Source organism: Perna viridis, chromosome 2, assembly GCF_037379345.1.
Source record: "Perna viridis isolate PV_CMFRI_1.1 ecotype Kerala chromosome 2, ASM3737934v1, whole genome shotgun sequence".
Lineage (NCBI taxonomy): Eukaryota > Metazoa > Mollusca > Bivalvia > Mytilida > Mytilidae > Perna > Perna viridis.
In genome coordinates, this window is record NC_142446.1 from 58,593,438 (window position 1) to 58,608,836 (window position 15,399).

General features: G+C 30.6%; 1 protein-coding gene across 1 annotated transcript; it reads right to left on the reverse strand.

The window, feature by feature from the left end:
* Window positions 1-1,444: 1,444 nt before the first annotated feature.
* LOC148626250 (uncharacterized) lies at window positions 1,445-15,295 on the reverse strand. Its single transcript, XM_088570107.1, has 7 exons — window positions 15,139-15,295; window positions 14,236-14,311; window positions 12,180-12,274; window positions 11,574-11,724; window positions 10,319-10,481; window positions 9,420-9,466; window positions 1,445-6,978 (listed from the first exon to the last, which is right to left on the reverse strand). The coding sequence occupies exons 1-7, from the start codon at window positions 15,195-15,197 to the stop codon at window positions 6,802-6,804; spliced, it is 768 nt and encodes a 255-aa protein (XP_088426233.1). The 5' UTR covers window positions 15,198-15,295; the 3' UTR covers window positions 1,445-6,801.
* Window positions 15,296-15,399: the final 104 nt, after the last annotated feature.

Here is a 15,399-nt window from a genome sequence, read left to right on the forward strand (position 1 = left end):
ATGGAAAACAGACATACACAACAAAGAACATAAAGTAACTAAAATCATACATACAAAGTAACAAAAGCAAAAGAGCAACTCGGACTCCACTAAAAACTGGGATCATGGACAAGTCTTATTAAGGTATTGTATGATATTTATTTTGAAGTCATTAACAACACTTTCTTCATACTTCATTGATTCTAAATTTCAAAAATTTGAATTATATGTCGTTAACGTAGAAATGACTACACCAAAGGAAAACTTATTAATAAATTGCCGCCCTTCCTTCTATTTTTGCTTTTCAGGCCGTCGGAGTAATTGTCAAAATTTTAACTCGGACTCCATTTCAGTGAAAGACTACACATGTAACTCACTGCTTCAAAACCCTCAATGGATAAAAAGTCATTCATAGAAAAGGAATTGCATGTTACTCCGTAATTGGCACCTGACATCTGTATTCTCCACGAGTACTGTCCGTCCGTGCGAAATTCTAGGAGTAGTCAATGCCATTAAAACCCCTCATCATCTTCACAACGAGTAGAATTAGTTCAGTTCGTCATATGATAGTTTAGTCCATTGGCTTGGAGAATCAACCGTGAACTCCACTAATCAATTTTATGATGATTTTCATGAACCTCTTTCCTCCAATTTACGAATCAAATCTGTCGCAATTTTTTTTCTTTTTGCAAAACAGCAACACTGTTATACTCACATTTTTGGCATTGATACCCTTAAGGTCTTTAATCAAAAGTTGCTATAATGGGAATTTTTAAAAATTTTCCATACATAGTCGCATAAATTTAACAAATTTTTCATAGGTCAAAAAACGTATTTAACAACGTATCATTAAATCGATAATTTTACCGAAAAACACAGCAACTTAGCAAGATTTCTGATAAATGATACCAAATTAATGGCCATTTATAATTAAGATAACGATGTATCAAAAATCTGTTCTATTCAAAAATTCAATTCTTTATTCTATCAAAACAAATAACGATGGAAAAAAGAAACTTCAAGATCAAAGAATATGTCATCTTTGCGGGCAGGGAATCGGAAATGAATTCCATTATTTCTTTTTGTGTAATCATGAAAATATCAAAGAATTTGAGATAAATATTTACCAAAATGTTGTACTGTAAATGCACAGATGTATAAATTAAAAAGGTTTCTTGAATTTTGTTATAAAGAACAGTACATTAATTTGGTATCGATTATTAGAAATCTTGCTAAATTGCTGTGAAAACCAACCTTTCATCCGTTAGATACTTTATATCTTGATACTATGTTAAGCATTATATTTATGTTATGTAATTATTGTATGTATTGTTGTGTGGTATGATAGTGTCCTTTTGTACACCTATCAAAATCAATAGTTAACGAGGGGTCAAAGATGAAAGGTAGTATTTAGGCGTCAGACACGTACATTTTTACTACATTTTATGATGGAGATTTCAAGAAAGTTGTGCAAAATTGTTTATTTAAATTTAAGAACAACAATATCTGAAGCACTTTTGTTCAAATTATTCCAAATAATAAATTCTACAGAAAAAAAGAACAAGTAAAGATATTCAGTTGTAACACAATTATCTAATGTAACTGTACTTATTTTCACCAGAGATGATTTTTCACAAATATTTAATTTTGTGTTATGCTTCAATTGAAATGTGCATATTCACAAATACTTATTTTCATGACTAATAATTGATTGAGAAATTTATGGAAATAAATACACCACAAAAACAAGTATAGTTACAGTACTTTGTCAGGATGGACACTAATATGATAGTAACAAAAACAGTTAAGAAATATGAAACTTTAGAAGAACATAAGGGACAGGCCATTTACTTTCATTTTGAAGGATGGGAGAAAATTTCCAATCTTTCTCGATTTTTTCCAACACCCATCCACGTAGATAGGAAAAAAATTAAGACAGCCCTTCCAGAATTTAAGAAACCTGTGGGCATACCCCACTTGTACAGGAAGCTGATACTGGACAGCAACCAAAATAGCTTACAAGGTATGCCCCATCTATATTAAACCACACACCAAATTTGATCTTTTAATTGGGAAAAGTTCAGAAAACAAAATTCGAATCGCCCCTTTATATATCTAAAAAAAGTTAGAGACCCTCTTGTGGCACTGACAAATTTCAAGGACCCCCTCCCCCCCCCTTTATCCTCCTTCACCATTATATATGACCGGTCCCTTAAATAAAAAAAACTCTTCAAAATCCCACAACTGCAATTAAAATATGTAAATTCATCCAAGTAAAAAACCACCAAAGGCCAAATTATATGCAAAGAAATCGAAATAAATAAACATTCTCATAAAACAACAACATACAAGGCTGTAACATCTAACAAAATATAGCACTATAAAAAGACATAAACAATAACTAAACAAGGAAAATGTTAAAGCTGATTCAATAAAGTAAAAAGATAGATAAAAGCATAAAACAAAACAAAAACCTGAATTTGTACTGTAGTGCTAGGCATACCCCAATTTATACAGGCAACTGATAATGGAAAGCCACATACCAAATTTGAAATCAATCCATCCACTTGAATCTGAGATAATGGCAGCCAAATCTGGATGGATGGACAAGTGCACTTGTTGAATGGGGTATAATAAACAGAAACCCATGATCCAAATATCAAAAATGTGTTTCATGTTGCCTTCTTAAAATTAATCTGATTACAATATAAAAATATAAATCAATCATAGCTTTTGTCTGACAGAAAAAAATATAATTTGAACAACACTCCATGATTAGTAAGCTGCATTGTTTTCAATTGTACAAAAACAGCACTAACTGTAATTTCAAGCACTCATTATGCAACTGGGAATTGTTTTGTTGGCATTGTGTCAACATTGATTATATTTTGCAAAAACAGACATCTTTAATTAAAAGCTGTTTGTGCTTTCAAAACAATAATAAACTGCACCATTTACGAAGAAATAAAAATTATAGTAATTTTTCTAATTTTATACAAACCATAACATGGATCATCTTTTTGTCTTTTTATTAAAATTAAACTTACCTTATGAACATCCCTTCAGAAATTCTTAGTGATAAAAAATTTGGAATTCATTAACTCTAAAATTTCAAAAAAATGAAAAGTGATGAAAAATTAGGGCAACGAATAATTAGAGTCAAAATGGTAATATTTTCAATATGGAGTTATGAAAAAATATTGAACAGATCTGTATTCATATCAATCAAAGCTTAAAATTATTGACTTTTTTTTACTATATAGCAGAATTATTCAAGATGTAACATAAATTATACCTTAAAAATGCAGTAATAAATGCATGCAATATTTTTTCAAAATAATTAGTATATAAGCACAGCTTCTAGAAAAATTCTCATCTATCACATCATCAAACTTAAACAAATATCTCTATAAAATGCACTATTTCAAGAATGTAAAGTATTTCTATATAAAAATAAATAAATGCATGTGATACTAAAAATAAAAATGCAAAACCTTTGGCAGCTATTGGAATATTAGAAGAAAATGGCTTCAACAACAAGTGTGTAAATAGTGCAGTCAGTGTTCCTACAAGACCTACATGTAACTCATTTCCATTTAATTTTCACCAAAAACTGTTCTAAATTATATAATTCACAAGTACAAAAATTACCAGGCATTTTTAAGAAGCACAAAGAAAAACTGCTTACAAATAACAAGACAGTTCTAACATAAATTATAACTGGCTGTATGATTTTTCTCAATCACATCATGTGGCCAGCTATATTTTGATAGAACTGTTGTATATTTAATAAATCAAGTGCTATACAAGTATATTTACTTAATTTCTGAAAAACTGCAAGTACCTATTTCAAAACGTTTGTGGTTGGTTTTTTATAAAGTGAGAGACAAATTGATTGTAAATTATCCTGTCTTAACTGGCAAGAAAATAAGTGCTAAGCAAAGCATGATCCATAATTAATGAAATGTGCATATTTCATTTCAATGTGATGTAACTTGGTACACTCTCATGAAATTTACATTACGACCTCAGACAAATTTACACAAATAAATATATTATTGATAGAATAAAGAAACCTATAAGTTTACAAACAAAGGAAAAATATCATTAAGCCTCAAACCATCAATATCAGTGATTAACAAAGTGAAAACTAAAATAAAAAGATACACTTCAATATCACAGAACGATTAAATATAGGAAAATATAAACCATAAGGCCATTATATAAAAATTCTTAGATTCTCATTCAACATTTTAAAAAATTTAGGTGGGTGGGTGAAGTAGTTTTTTATTAATTAAATCCAATAATTTGTAAGATATTGACCTAAATTGGAAAAAAAATCAAAACTAAAATTTTTTTGGGGAGGGTATGAGAATCTAGGATATTTTTTAATTTGGCCTAAAATGGAAATTTTGATTCTTGATCATAAATATATATAGGCTACTATGACATAACACAAATACTACCCGACAGGTATAATCAGATTTATCAAACTCTGTTTCTCCACCCTCCATTTCAATGTTCAAAAGTGGTTTAACTCTCACAATACAGAGGATCATAAATTCCTAGTAAAATGAGTAATTAATTATTAATTTATGTCCTTCCTACTTACACAATTTTATAAAATTTGGTGCACTAAATTCAGAGGAGTTGTGCTTACAAAAGTGATGGACAGACAGACAGATGGAAAGGACAAAACAATATGTCAGAGTGGAAGACACATATAATATGTACAGGTTAACTTTAAATCCATGTAATTTTATTTTTTCAACCTGAAATTAGACAGTACCATGCATATACATGTATATCTTCCTGAGTGAAAATTGGCAATACAGTATAGCAATATCATATAGATAACATCTGTCATTAGGCCAAAATAAATTAATTGTATGTTTCCTTTTTAAAAAAAAATTGGTAGTGTAGGTAGGTAACAACTTGTTATTTTATAAAAACTATTTTTTTATTGTTTTGAAAGAAAAGAAATTGTAATGGAATGACTAAAATTCTGAAATAGTTCTTAATCTGCAATACAGTGTTTAGGGTCGGCATCCAAAATTGGAAGTAGGATCAGGAAAGCAGAAACACACAATTAATTCAAGTAAAAATATCATATTAATTAGTTTGAATATAATACATAGAAAAAAATATATATACCTGGTCTTATAAAAATGAGGTTAGATAATTACTTATTAAAGGCACTTGCTAAGTTGATTGATTTTCACTTGTTTTTACAACAAATATTTTCTTTTCACGCAACTTAACATGATATAAATACATGTAATATAATTTCTGATCTCCATATTAAATCTTCTGAACACAAGAAATTCAGTTTTTAATGTTACCAACATTTCGAAGGCCTCTAAAATTAAAGATTATTCAAAACTATTAGCTTTTATTACAAAAAGTATTGGTATCTGTCTGAAATTTGAAACATAGACAAAATTTCTTCCTCTGATCAATGCATATATGATGTTGAGAAAAAATTCATACAGGGCATGATTGTTCAATCTTAAAGAAAAAGTATTCAATAAGTTTCCAACAAGTTTGTCCAACAAGGAAGAGAAGGTAGACAAAAACAAAAAAAAAATCAATTAAATATTTTATCCAAGTACTCAACAACAAAAACAAAAAAAAAACATTCACTCCAGTGGTGGAACTAGAAATTTTGAAAAGGGGGAGGCCATATACTTGCTTGGGAGGGGGCCCAGTCCAGTGATTCTAAGATTTAAAAAATGAATAACCCTAAAAAAAAAAGTATTTTATTTCTGATAAAATGTGTATTAGAGTTGGCAGTTAAAAAAAAAGAGGTAGGGCTGGAAATAGGACACAAATATATTTAATTTTGACATTACTGCATAATTCAAGTACTTCATACCGGTAACAAAAGTATTTGTTGACAATTACAACCAACATAACTGAAGTCATTGAAATAAAATCAACTACTAAACCTACATATTTAATGTATTATGCTTCTGATGAAATATTTGAGTGTTTCCAGGAAGACATTTTGGCTAAAACATTTGAGTCTGAAAAGTTATTTCTGGTCAACATTTAAAAAGTAAAGCATTAATCAGTAGAATTGAAGAACAGTAATATTTCTGTGTTCAACAGATAAAAGCATCAAATGAAAGCCTATCAACACATACCTGTTAAAGTTTGGATAAATTCATGTGAAAGACTGTCCCCATTGGCACTTTCTCATGTGGAAGAATTTTAGGTAAAAGCAAATTTTGGATGTATAAAATTGAATTTCTTAGTATGGTACTTTTCACACAAAAAAATTATTGTAAATTTAATAAAAAAGCCTTCCACAAATCTTACATTTTTATGTTGGAGATTCTAAATTTTTTATTGATTTTTGAGGGAGTCTCCCCACTAATATGGGAGGGTTAACAAGTATACCGTCAATAGCATGGAGTGCGTTAAACACCAATGTGTTCAATTTAGTGCACTAAAAATACTGAATCATAATTAAATTCATGTGTGAAGCCCATGTCTAGTTTTTGTAATTTCTATAAATTGGAGGCTCCAGTTTACTAAATGGAAAAGGCCTATTAATACCATCAGTAATCAAAATTTCAAAACAAGTTGTGACAATCAAGTAAAAACAGTTCATTAATGATTATAGGCAATGCATGTGAAGTAGAATAAAGGGTGTAAATAGTTAAATGCTTAATAAATGCAATTTTGAAACCCGCAAAAGCTGTTTGTTTCCCAATCAAATAAAAAGTAAAAAATAAATTCATATTTTTAATCGCCTATCACAGTCAAAAACTGCACTGTTTTACCCCAAATACTTAACATTTTAAATGCACCAGTTCATTATTTTGATTTTGTGTTAATATCCACTTTAATGGTGGGTTCAAATTTCCTTGGCTTATCTGGCTTGTCTTCTTGTTTCTGATTCTTAAACAAAGTATAACTTTTCTCTTTTCTAGCACTCTCTTGTTTCTCCTTTAATTCTTTGTTTTCTTCCTCTTTCTGGTCCTTTTCTTTATCCTGGTGTATGAAATTAACAATATTAAATATATAAATATTTTCCAATGCAACAGAATCTTTTTTTTTTTCGCAGTGAAGTCTTTGAGATTACCATTCAACAAATATAGGCCCCATTTCACCACATGTTTCCATCTGACTTACAAACAATCCCCAATATCCTATGCAGAGGTTATATTTATTATTTCCTAGCTTTACACATCTGCCACACCCAAATAAGAATAGTAAATTGGAAACAGCTTTGTAGATTTGTAATTGAGCAGTGCTCATGCCCTGTGAATTTTCACATCCTGAATAGTAGAACCTATAAGCTAGAGGAGTGATAGCAGTAAATCAGGAAGCGATTACAGGTCTGATGAGGAGACAGGACAATCCTGTGCTCTTGGGAATAATTCAAAACACAGCTGGACCTTGATTATCAAAATTAAAATTCCCTTTCCTGTTTTAAAATGTTAAAATCTCGCGGTGCTTATTTAATCCACTTTTGTAAAAATAAATTGAATTGAGATGTTCATCATATACTACAGGTGAACTCTATTTAAACTGACATGCTGGTCAATTGCCACTTATACAGAATAGATGATTTAAAGGGAACCAAGGTTATAGCAAAAGAATGTAATCCAGGGACAAAGACCAGACATACACAACAAAGAACATAAAGTAACTAAAATCATACATACAAAGTAACAAAAACATGAATGATCATGAGCAACTGGGACTCCACTAAAAACAGGGACCATGGACCAGGTGCACCAGTAGGGTAAGCGTCTTCAGCTTTTCTAGAAACACCCGCCGAGTTGCTCATAAAAAGTCAAGTCCAGGGTTAAGGAAAGAGAAAAGGAAAACTATGACATGCTGAACAAATCAGTTTTCATAGCACAGATGGATGCACCATAACAATCCACAAGTTTATGATGACGACCATAAAACTTCTGTAGTGATGACTTCAATCTTGTAGCAACATAACCCTGTTCCAGAAGCCTATTTGTTAGAATTTTAGCAAAACACAAAAAGTCTGTGTAGTTTCGGCAAGCTCTGGCATAACATATGAGTTGTGATATGAACACTCCATATGCAGATGCTGAAGGGATGTTGCCACAGATGAAAGGAAAGTTGACAATTCTGGATGAAAAGTCATCATGTTTGTCGTAAAGTTTGGTCAATAGTTTTCCTTTACCATCGATTTGTAAGTGTAGGTCAAGGTATGACTTACTTCACAGTGTCTGTAGTATCCTTTGTCTCAAGGTCTCCGGGGTAGATGTGATGTACCAAATCCCCGAAATTAGGATTGTTTCAAGATAATAAGTCATCAATATAGCGGAAACTGATATAAAAGGATCTAGCTAAATGATATTCTTTCTTTCGGATCAGATCAGCTATAAAGTCAGCTTCATAAAAGTGAAGGAATAGGTCAGCAAGTAGAGGAGCACAATTTATTTCCATAGGAATGCCGACGTTTGTTGAAAAACGCCTCCACCACACTGGACAAATATGTTGTCATTTAAAAATTCCAGCATTTTGTAAACATCTTCCTCTGTATTTTTGGAAGATGATTTGGAATTATTTCTTACAAAGTATGAGGAATCTCTACCAAGAACTATATATTTGTATCTAGGTGTATCATCTTTTTTGGAAAAACAACCATGTATAATGTTTTTAAGTCGGAATTTTAACTGAGTATGAGGAACAGAAGTATACAGTGTTGAAAAATCATAGGTTTTAATGCTATTAGATTCTGATGATAGTCTTGAACTGACTGTCTCCAAAAGATCTTTCAAATTTTTCAGGATCCACATTGCTTTAATACCACTACAGGAGTAACAAGTGTTGTGGTAGGACTTGAGACCCTCTTTGACAGCTGTGAGTATAGAAGTTAAAAGTTTTGAAAAAGGTTTGGTGGTACATTTTTCAGATCCAGCTATGTAATGTTGTTTGTATGGATTCTTGTGGAGTTTAAGAATCCAGTCTATAGACGGTAAATCACAATAGGATAGCACAGATTTATGATTTTCCACAATCTCTTCTTTGGAGAGTGTAGTAGCAGTATAGGTCTTATCACTGCTATTATTTTCTACATCTACCTCTGATAATAACTATGTAAATACGTGCACCATATTAAGTGAATCTCAGGTGATTGTTTATTATGTCATCTTTTGCAGAGTTGATAAAAACACAGTTTTTGATTTGAATTTATATAAATTAATATAACTGTCATCTAGGGAATGCTATGCCTGAGTTTTTTTTTCTAGATACACGTTTATTTGTTAATGGTGAAATTGAGCCCATGTTTGTCAAAAGGTAATAATGAGCCATATTATGACATAATCAATATTACTGAAAAGTCTACATAATATAACCATAAAGTCACTTAGAAGATAGTGATTGATGAATCAGAAAAAGGACAGTAAAGGATATGGTCTAACAGCTCATAAATAAACACTTACTTGCAAATCTTTAGAATTTTTAGTTTTTGACTTTCCAGTTTGCAACCCTAAATTGAAATGTCATAGAACTATTAATATCAAATAGAAAAATTGAATTTTTCTCACATAGTTGTTATTTAATCTTCAGTAGAATATACACAAGATTTTGTTTAAAGATTTCTTTCGGTCACATGAGATAATCAAAGCTATTTCTTTTACATTATATACATATAAGTATAAAATCAGACAGAATCAAAATACAGCGTATGTAGACTGTTGTTTATTGTTTGTTCACTAACGACTGAATGAGTCTGAATTAAATTTGGAGAGGTACTTCATATGTGATTATCTTTCAGTGAATTCTGATTCTTGTATACCATGCTTTTTACATAATAAAGTTACAATGAATCTAAACAATATAAAATTCAAACCCAACAGTAGCTACAAGCTAATTAAGAGTACCAATGCCTAGATGTGAATTTGGACCCTTTTGCCATTCCTCTTCTGAAACTAATCTAAATATAGATTTCTGGTTTTCTTTATGACTAAGTGTGTACTAAATAAATTTTCAGAATTCTTTAAATTTTCAAAAAACTGAGACAGATTGACATATAGTAAAACAGCACTTCTCTTCAGTGAAACAGAAGAAAAAAAGAAGTCTTTGCAAAATTGTATTGGAATAAATCTAACTGGAATATTTTTTTTTACATCTACACTCCCCCCCCCTCCAAAAAAAAAAATAGTCAAAATACTTCATGAGTTTTTTTTCAAAAACAAAAAATACTTATCCAGCTCATCATGCCTGCATGAATTTTTAATGGTTACAACACAACTTTTTTTGCAAATAAGGATTAATAAACAAAAATTATTCCCACCAACAATATGATTGCAGCAACTGTATCACTTTCAGAAGTAATTACCTTCTTTTGTATAATAATTGACATAATCTTGAGATTTAAGAACAGATCCAACATGACATGTATAATTTTGTACTTTCCCAGTCTCTGGTGTATCTTCTATAGTACCATGATAGCTAGGTCTATATCTGTGTATTACTTGTAACTTGTCTATAGGATGTTCCTCCTTAAAATTAAATAAAGAACTGATAGCAGAGATTTATCAAATGTTCCTTGCATAAAAAAGTTTGATAAATAAAATGCTGTGAAATAAATTCGGTAATTCTCCAGCCAAAACATCACAAAAAAAAAATATCAATTTGCTGTTCACAAAATTTAAACTTTATGTTTAAAATAGCACTGAAACAACTTGCTACACAGTTCAGTAAAGGGTGTTACTACTACAGTCCCTGAACTGATCGACGCAACTATCTAATGAATTGATGACCGTTGTTTAATTAATCAATGATGGACCGATAACCAATGACCGGTGACCAATCTGACTGCAATTTTGTTAGGTAAAAAGATGGATGATTGATTCATATAAATTTTAGAATTTCCACTGGAACGAATCCAATATACTACCATATTGAATTAACACTAATTTTAAGATATCAATTCCATATACATGTATTGCTTTTGTTAAAATAAATTAAATGTTATATATAAGTAATGATCGATGTTTAAATCTGTTGCATTAGGTAAAAATGAGTTAAAATTGACAAATTAAACAACGGAATTCATAACATACACTAAGCCCTCAGTGGTCATGTGATGTGATACACCGTTTTAACAGATCGATGACTGATTGGTGATCAATAACCAATTAATTTTAGTTGCACAGACCGGTTCAGGTACTGTAATAATTCTATGTGAATCAAACAATTTAAAAGAATCATTTTAAGGATGAAATTTCTATTATTCCAATACAAGCCTTTTGTGAATATTGTCAACAGTTTATCATAATCATCACCTTGGAAGAAGGCATAGCTACAAAAGAGTTTGTAAGTCACATTCTAGTTTTACTTTCCTTACTGGAATTTTCGATGTATAGCATATTGAAATCCAAAGACCAATCTAAAATGCTCACTACTGGGATCTTAGAACGCTGCATTACAATACAAAATCTTTTATTTATTGCTTTTCTTAACACCTTTTTCATGTAGAAATATATATTTGACATTTTCATAGGCATTTTCATCTAAGTTTGATATGAATTTTGATAGCTCTTTTCCCTGAAGTTAACAATGGTACTCCCTGTAACAGTACTGTCACTTACAAAAACTTTAGTTGCATTGGAAGCAAGTCTATCTACTTCCTTATATAGCACCATTCTCCTGCTTGTGTTCAGCACTTTTGGATTTATATTCGGAACCTTTTTATCTTTCTTAGGTTCTTCTGCCTTTTCTTGCTCTGAATCTTCATATGTCCTATGTTCATAAAAAAAGAAAAAAATTAACGTAGTTATGGAATTATCCACTACTTGAAACAAGCACATCCAATCTTAAAAAAAAAAACAACAAAAAAAACAAAGAAAAACCAAAAAAACAAGCCACTCGTAACCATCTGTTCCCTGCCGCTGCAAAAAATTTGAAGTGTGAAAGTCCCATAACTCCTGTAAAATTTGTAAATTCAAAATGGGGCACAATATTACAACTGACCTGACATTTTTGTGACCGGTAAGTAACACTAATATGCGGTTTTGTGTGACCCACTTATTTGAAGTGTCCAACACTCAAAACACACAAAATCAACATCATATTGGAATATAAATAATTGACATGACGTCAATATGATGCTTCTGGTCGTACATTACAGATAGGTAAAGGATGGTCACATGGCATAAATTATAGTTTGTGATAGGTTAATAAATATTCAAACTTACCCTGGTTTGCCTTTCTTCTTCTTTTTAGGATATCTAGGACTATCTTTATCCCAATCATCATATTCTAATACTCTATACATAAAGTCATATTTGTACTGAAAAACACAGCAATGATTATCAACATTCTTAAATCAATTTCTTATTAAGGATAAAAAAATATCTTCAAAATCACGAAATATGGAATTGCAATTTTTGAACATGCACTTCAAGAACTGACACAGAATAGTTACAAATATACCTACATCTACTAAATACCTAGTGTTGTGTAATCGGTTAAAATTATCAACCGATTATCTATTAGTATAATTTTGATATGTAGTAACCTACCGATTATCTTTTGTAATCAGTTGTTTTATATCTTATGCTAAAAACTCATTATTGAGTTTTAAATACTTGAAGTTTTTATTTTAATGTGTACATATTTTTTAACATTAACAGATACTTAAATACCAGATACAAATTGTTGTGACTCATTATTTTAAATGCTGGTAGTTTTGATTTGATATATTCTGAGCTAGCTTTCAGTAACTGGGAGCTTTCTTTAAGAGGATATCTTATTTTGTTTATATGACATATGTTGAGGTATTCCTTGGAAAGAATTGAATGTATTATTTGGTAGATTTTATGGTGTGTTTCTTTATTGTTGTAGTCCACTTTTGACCTTTCATTAAAGGAGGTTGGTCTTTAAGGCCTTAAAAAACTAGTTTAACCCCAATACAGATTTTATGCACCAGCGCACAGTCAGAAGATCTTGGTCATTGTGTTGATATTTGGCTTTTGAGCTTTATTTTGAAGAATTGTCATCATTCTGTTACCATGGATTTTATTACTTTTGTGTTTGGGGCCTTTCAGAGCTTACTTAAAGGTGTGTTTACAGTTGTTGAAGACCCTATACGGAGGTTAAAGTTTAATTTACAAGAAATTTGTGTACCAACAAAAATACCTTCAACCAAAATTCCACTTGATTTTGTGAAAAATAATACCAAAATTAAATATGGACAAAAAAGAGAAGTTGACAGACCTACATTATACTTTTGCTCAAATTTGAGTCAGATTTTACTCAAAAGCTCCATGGAGCACAGCTTGATATAGATTTCTGGTTAATGGACAGTTGTAGCAACCAAGGACATTACATTACAATATTAAAAGGTTGAATTTGGATTATGACCTTCTTTTTGACAAAGGTGTTTCTAACATAAATATTTGAAAATATACTTGTTTTTCGTCAATTGAAAGTGTCTTCCTGTCTTTTATTATTTACATGATATATTAAGCTAAAAACAATAAGATTATCATTTATCATTTTTCAAGAACAATAACTCGAATAAGCTGTCACACACTTCAGCCCATAGACTTTTGTAGGCCTTGTCATAAATTAAGTTTTTTTTCTTTCTTATATTGTTTTCAATATACTGGCTAAAACTGCAAAAACAATAATTTTTTGACATTTCAAAAGCAATAACTTTAATCAATGATTTGTCATATAACTTTAACCAAGAGACTTTTATAGGGCTTGTCATAATGATTAGTTCGTCAATTGAAAGTTTTTCCATTTAATATTGGTTAAAACTGTTAAAAACCATAAGTTTGTAACCTTTTAAGAGAAATAACTTTTAACAATGAAGTCAACTTCAACCCAGAGACTTTTGTAAGCCTTATCACAAAGATCATTTCATCAACTGATAGTTTTTCTATCTAGTACAGTTTTAAATTTAAAAGCTAAAAAACTGTGACAGCCATTACTGTTTGGACTTTAAAGGACAAAAACTGTTAATATATTGTAATAATTTCTCTCAGAATTTCAACCAAATGAAGACCTTTGTAGAGTCTGTTTGAGTTAGTCATCCTTTGGTCTTAGCTACATGTAAAATATGGACACAAAAGCACAAATCCTAATCTAGATTTAGATTCAACATATAAAATACTGTAGTGCCTACAATGGATGATAACTAAATTGACAATGCCATACTATTATACATGAAGTGCTAAAATTTTGTCAAATAAAAACTATTTTTAATTCAAAGAGAAACATGCTAGATGTTGCGTTAAAATTTACCATCTTGTGTGTTGTTCTAACAGATCCAGCTGGATCAAAACCATTCTCCCTTTTTTCACGGTTAACATAAAGTTCTCTGCAAAATAGAAGTCAACACTTATTATACATTGATGATATTTTAAATCACCTTTAAATCTCCATTCTCTTAAGCACTTTATCATAGTAGTTTGTATACAGAATGGTTTCTAAATCACTGCAAAATGTTGACAACAAAATCACTGATTCCTTAAAATGAATCAGAATAATAAAAGCTAATCAGGATATGGTCAGTTCATTTATAGTTGTGTATGCTAGGACTTATTTCTCAAGTCAAATATTTGGAACTCAATATTTTTTTTTCTTCAAAGTTCAATGAATACTGTATCAACATACAGATAAATGAATCCATAAACTAGGTAGGTGTGACATGTATGCACAATTAGATAAAGTCATTAGAAGCATTTGAAGTGTAGTACCTAGTGGTACTGCTAAATCTCCAACATTTTCATTTATAAGGCACATTTATTCCGACCCCAATACAGAAATATCAGATCACCATCCGTGCAAGACCTGACAGGGTAGTCAAAGACATTAAAACCCCCTTAGTTAGTTAGACATATCAAAATTCAATTAAAAAAAGAGAAGGGTTGCTGGGTCAAAGGAAATTAGGACTACATGTATTTTGGACAGTGAATCCTTAAATGGTTTGGTACAGGGGAAACTTCATGTCTTGATTGCAACATCAACAGAAACAAACCCTACAACGTAAAGCCATATATTTAAAGAAACTTTTCGAGCTTTGGTTTCCACTTCAACTTTTTTAATTTTACATCTTTTGAAATGCCTTATCGGCTTATGGACGGAAAACAACAGTTAGTTATGAACACTGTTTCTTTAAAAAATTACAATTCCTGTAAAAATTACAATTTTTTAGTCACTAAATCTGATACATCTTTGACGTCTTTCTGGTTCAGGAGTGCCATAATGTCATTTACTACAAATGTAAAAAAATATCTTCACAGCTTGGCAACTTCTGCAACAATTTTCGGAACACCTCTGGACAAATCAAGGTAAAGTGAACCTCTCGTTGTGGTATCCTTTTGTAAATTGATCGACACTATATTTGTCACTGAACGGTGATGAAAAAAAATAAAACATTTATGACATTTACTTTTTAAATACATC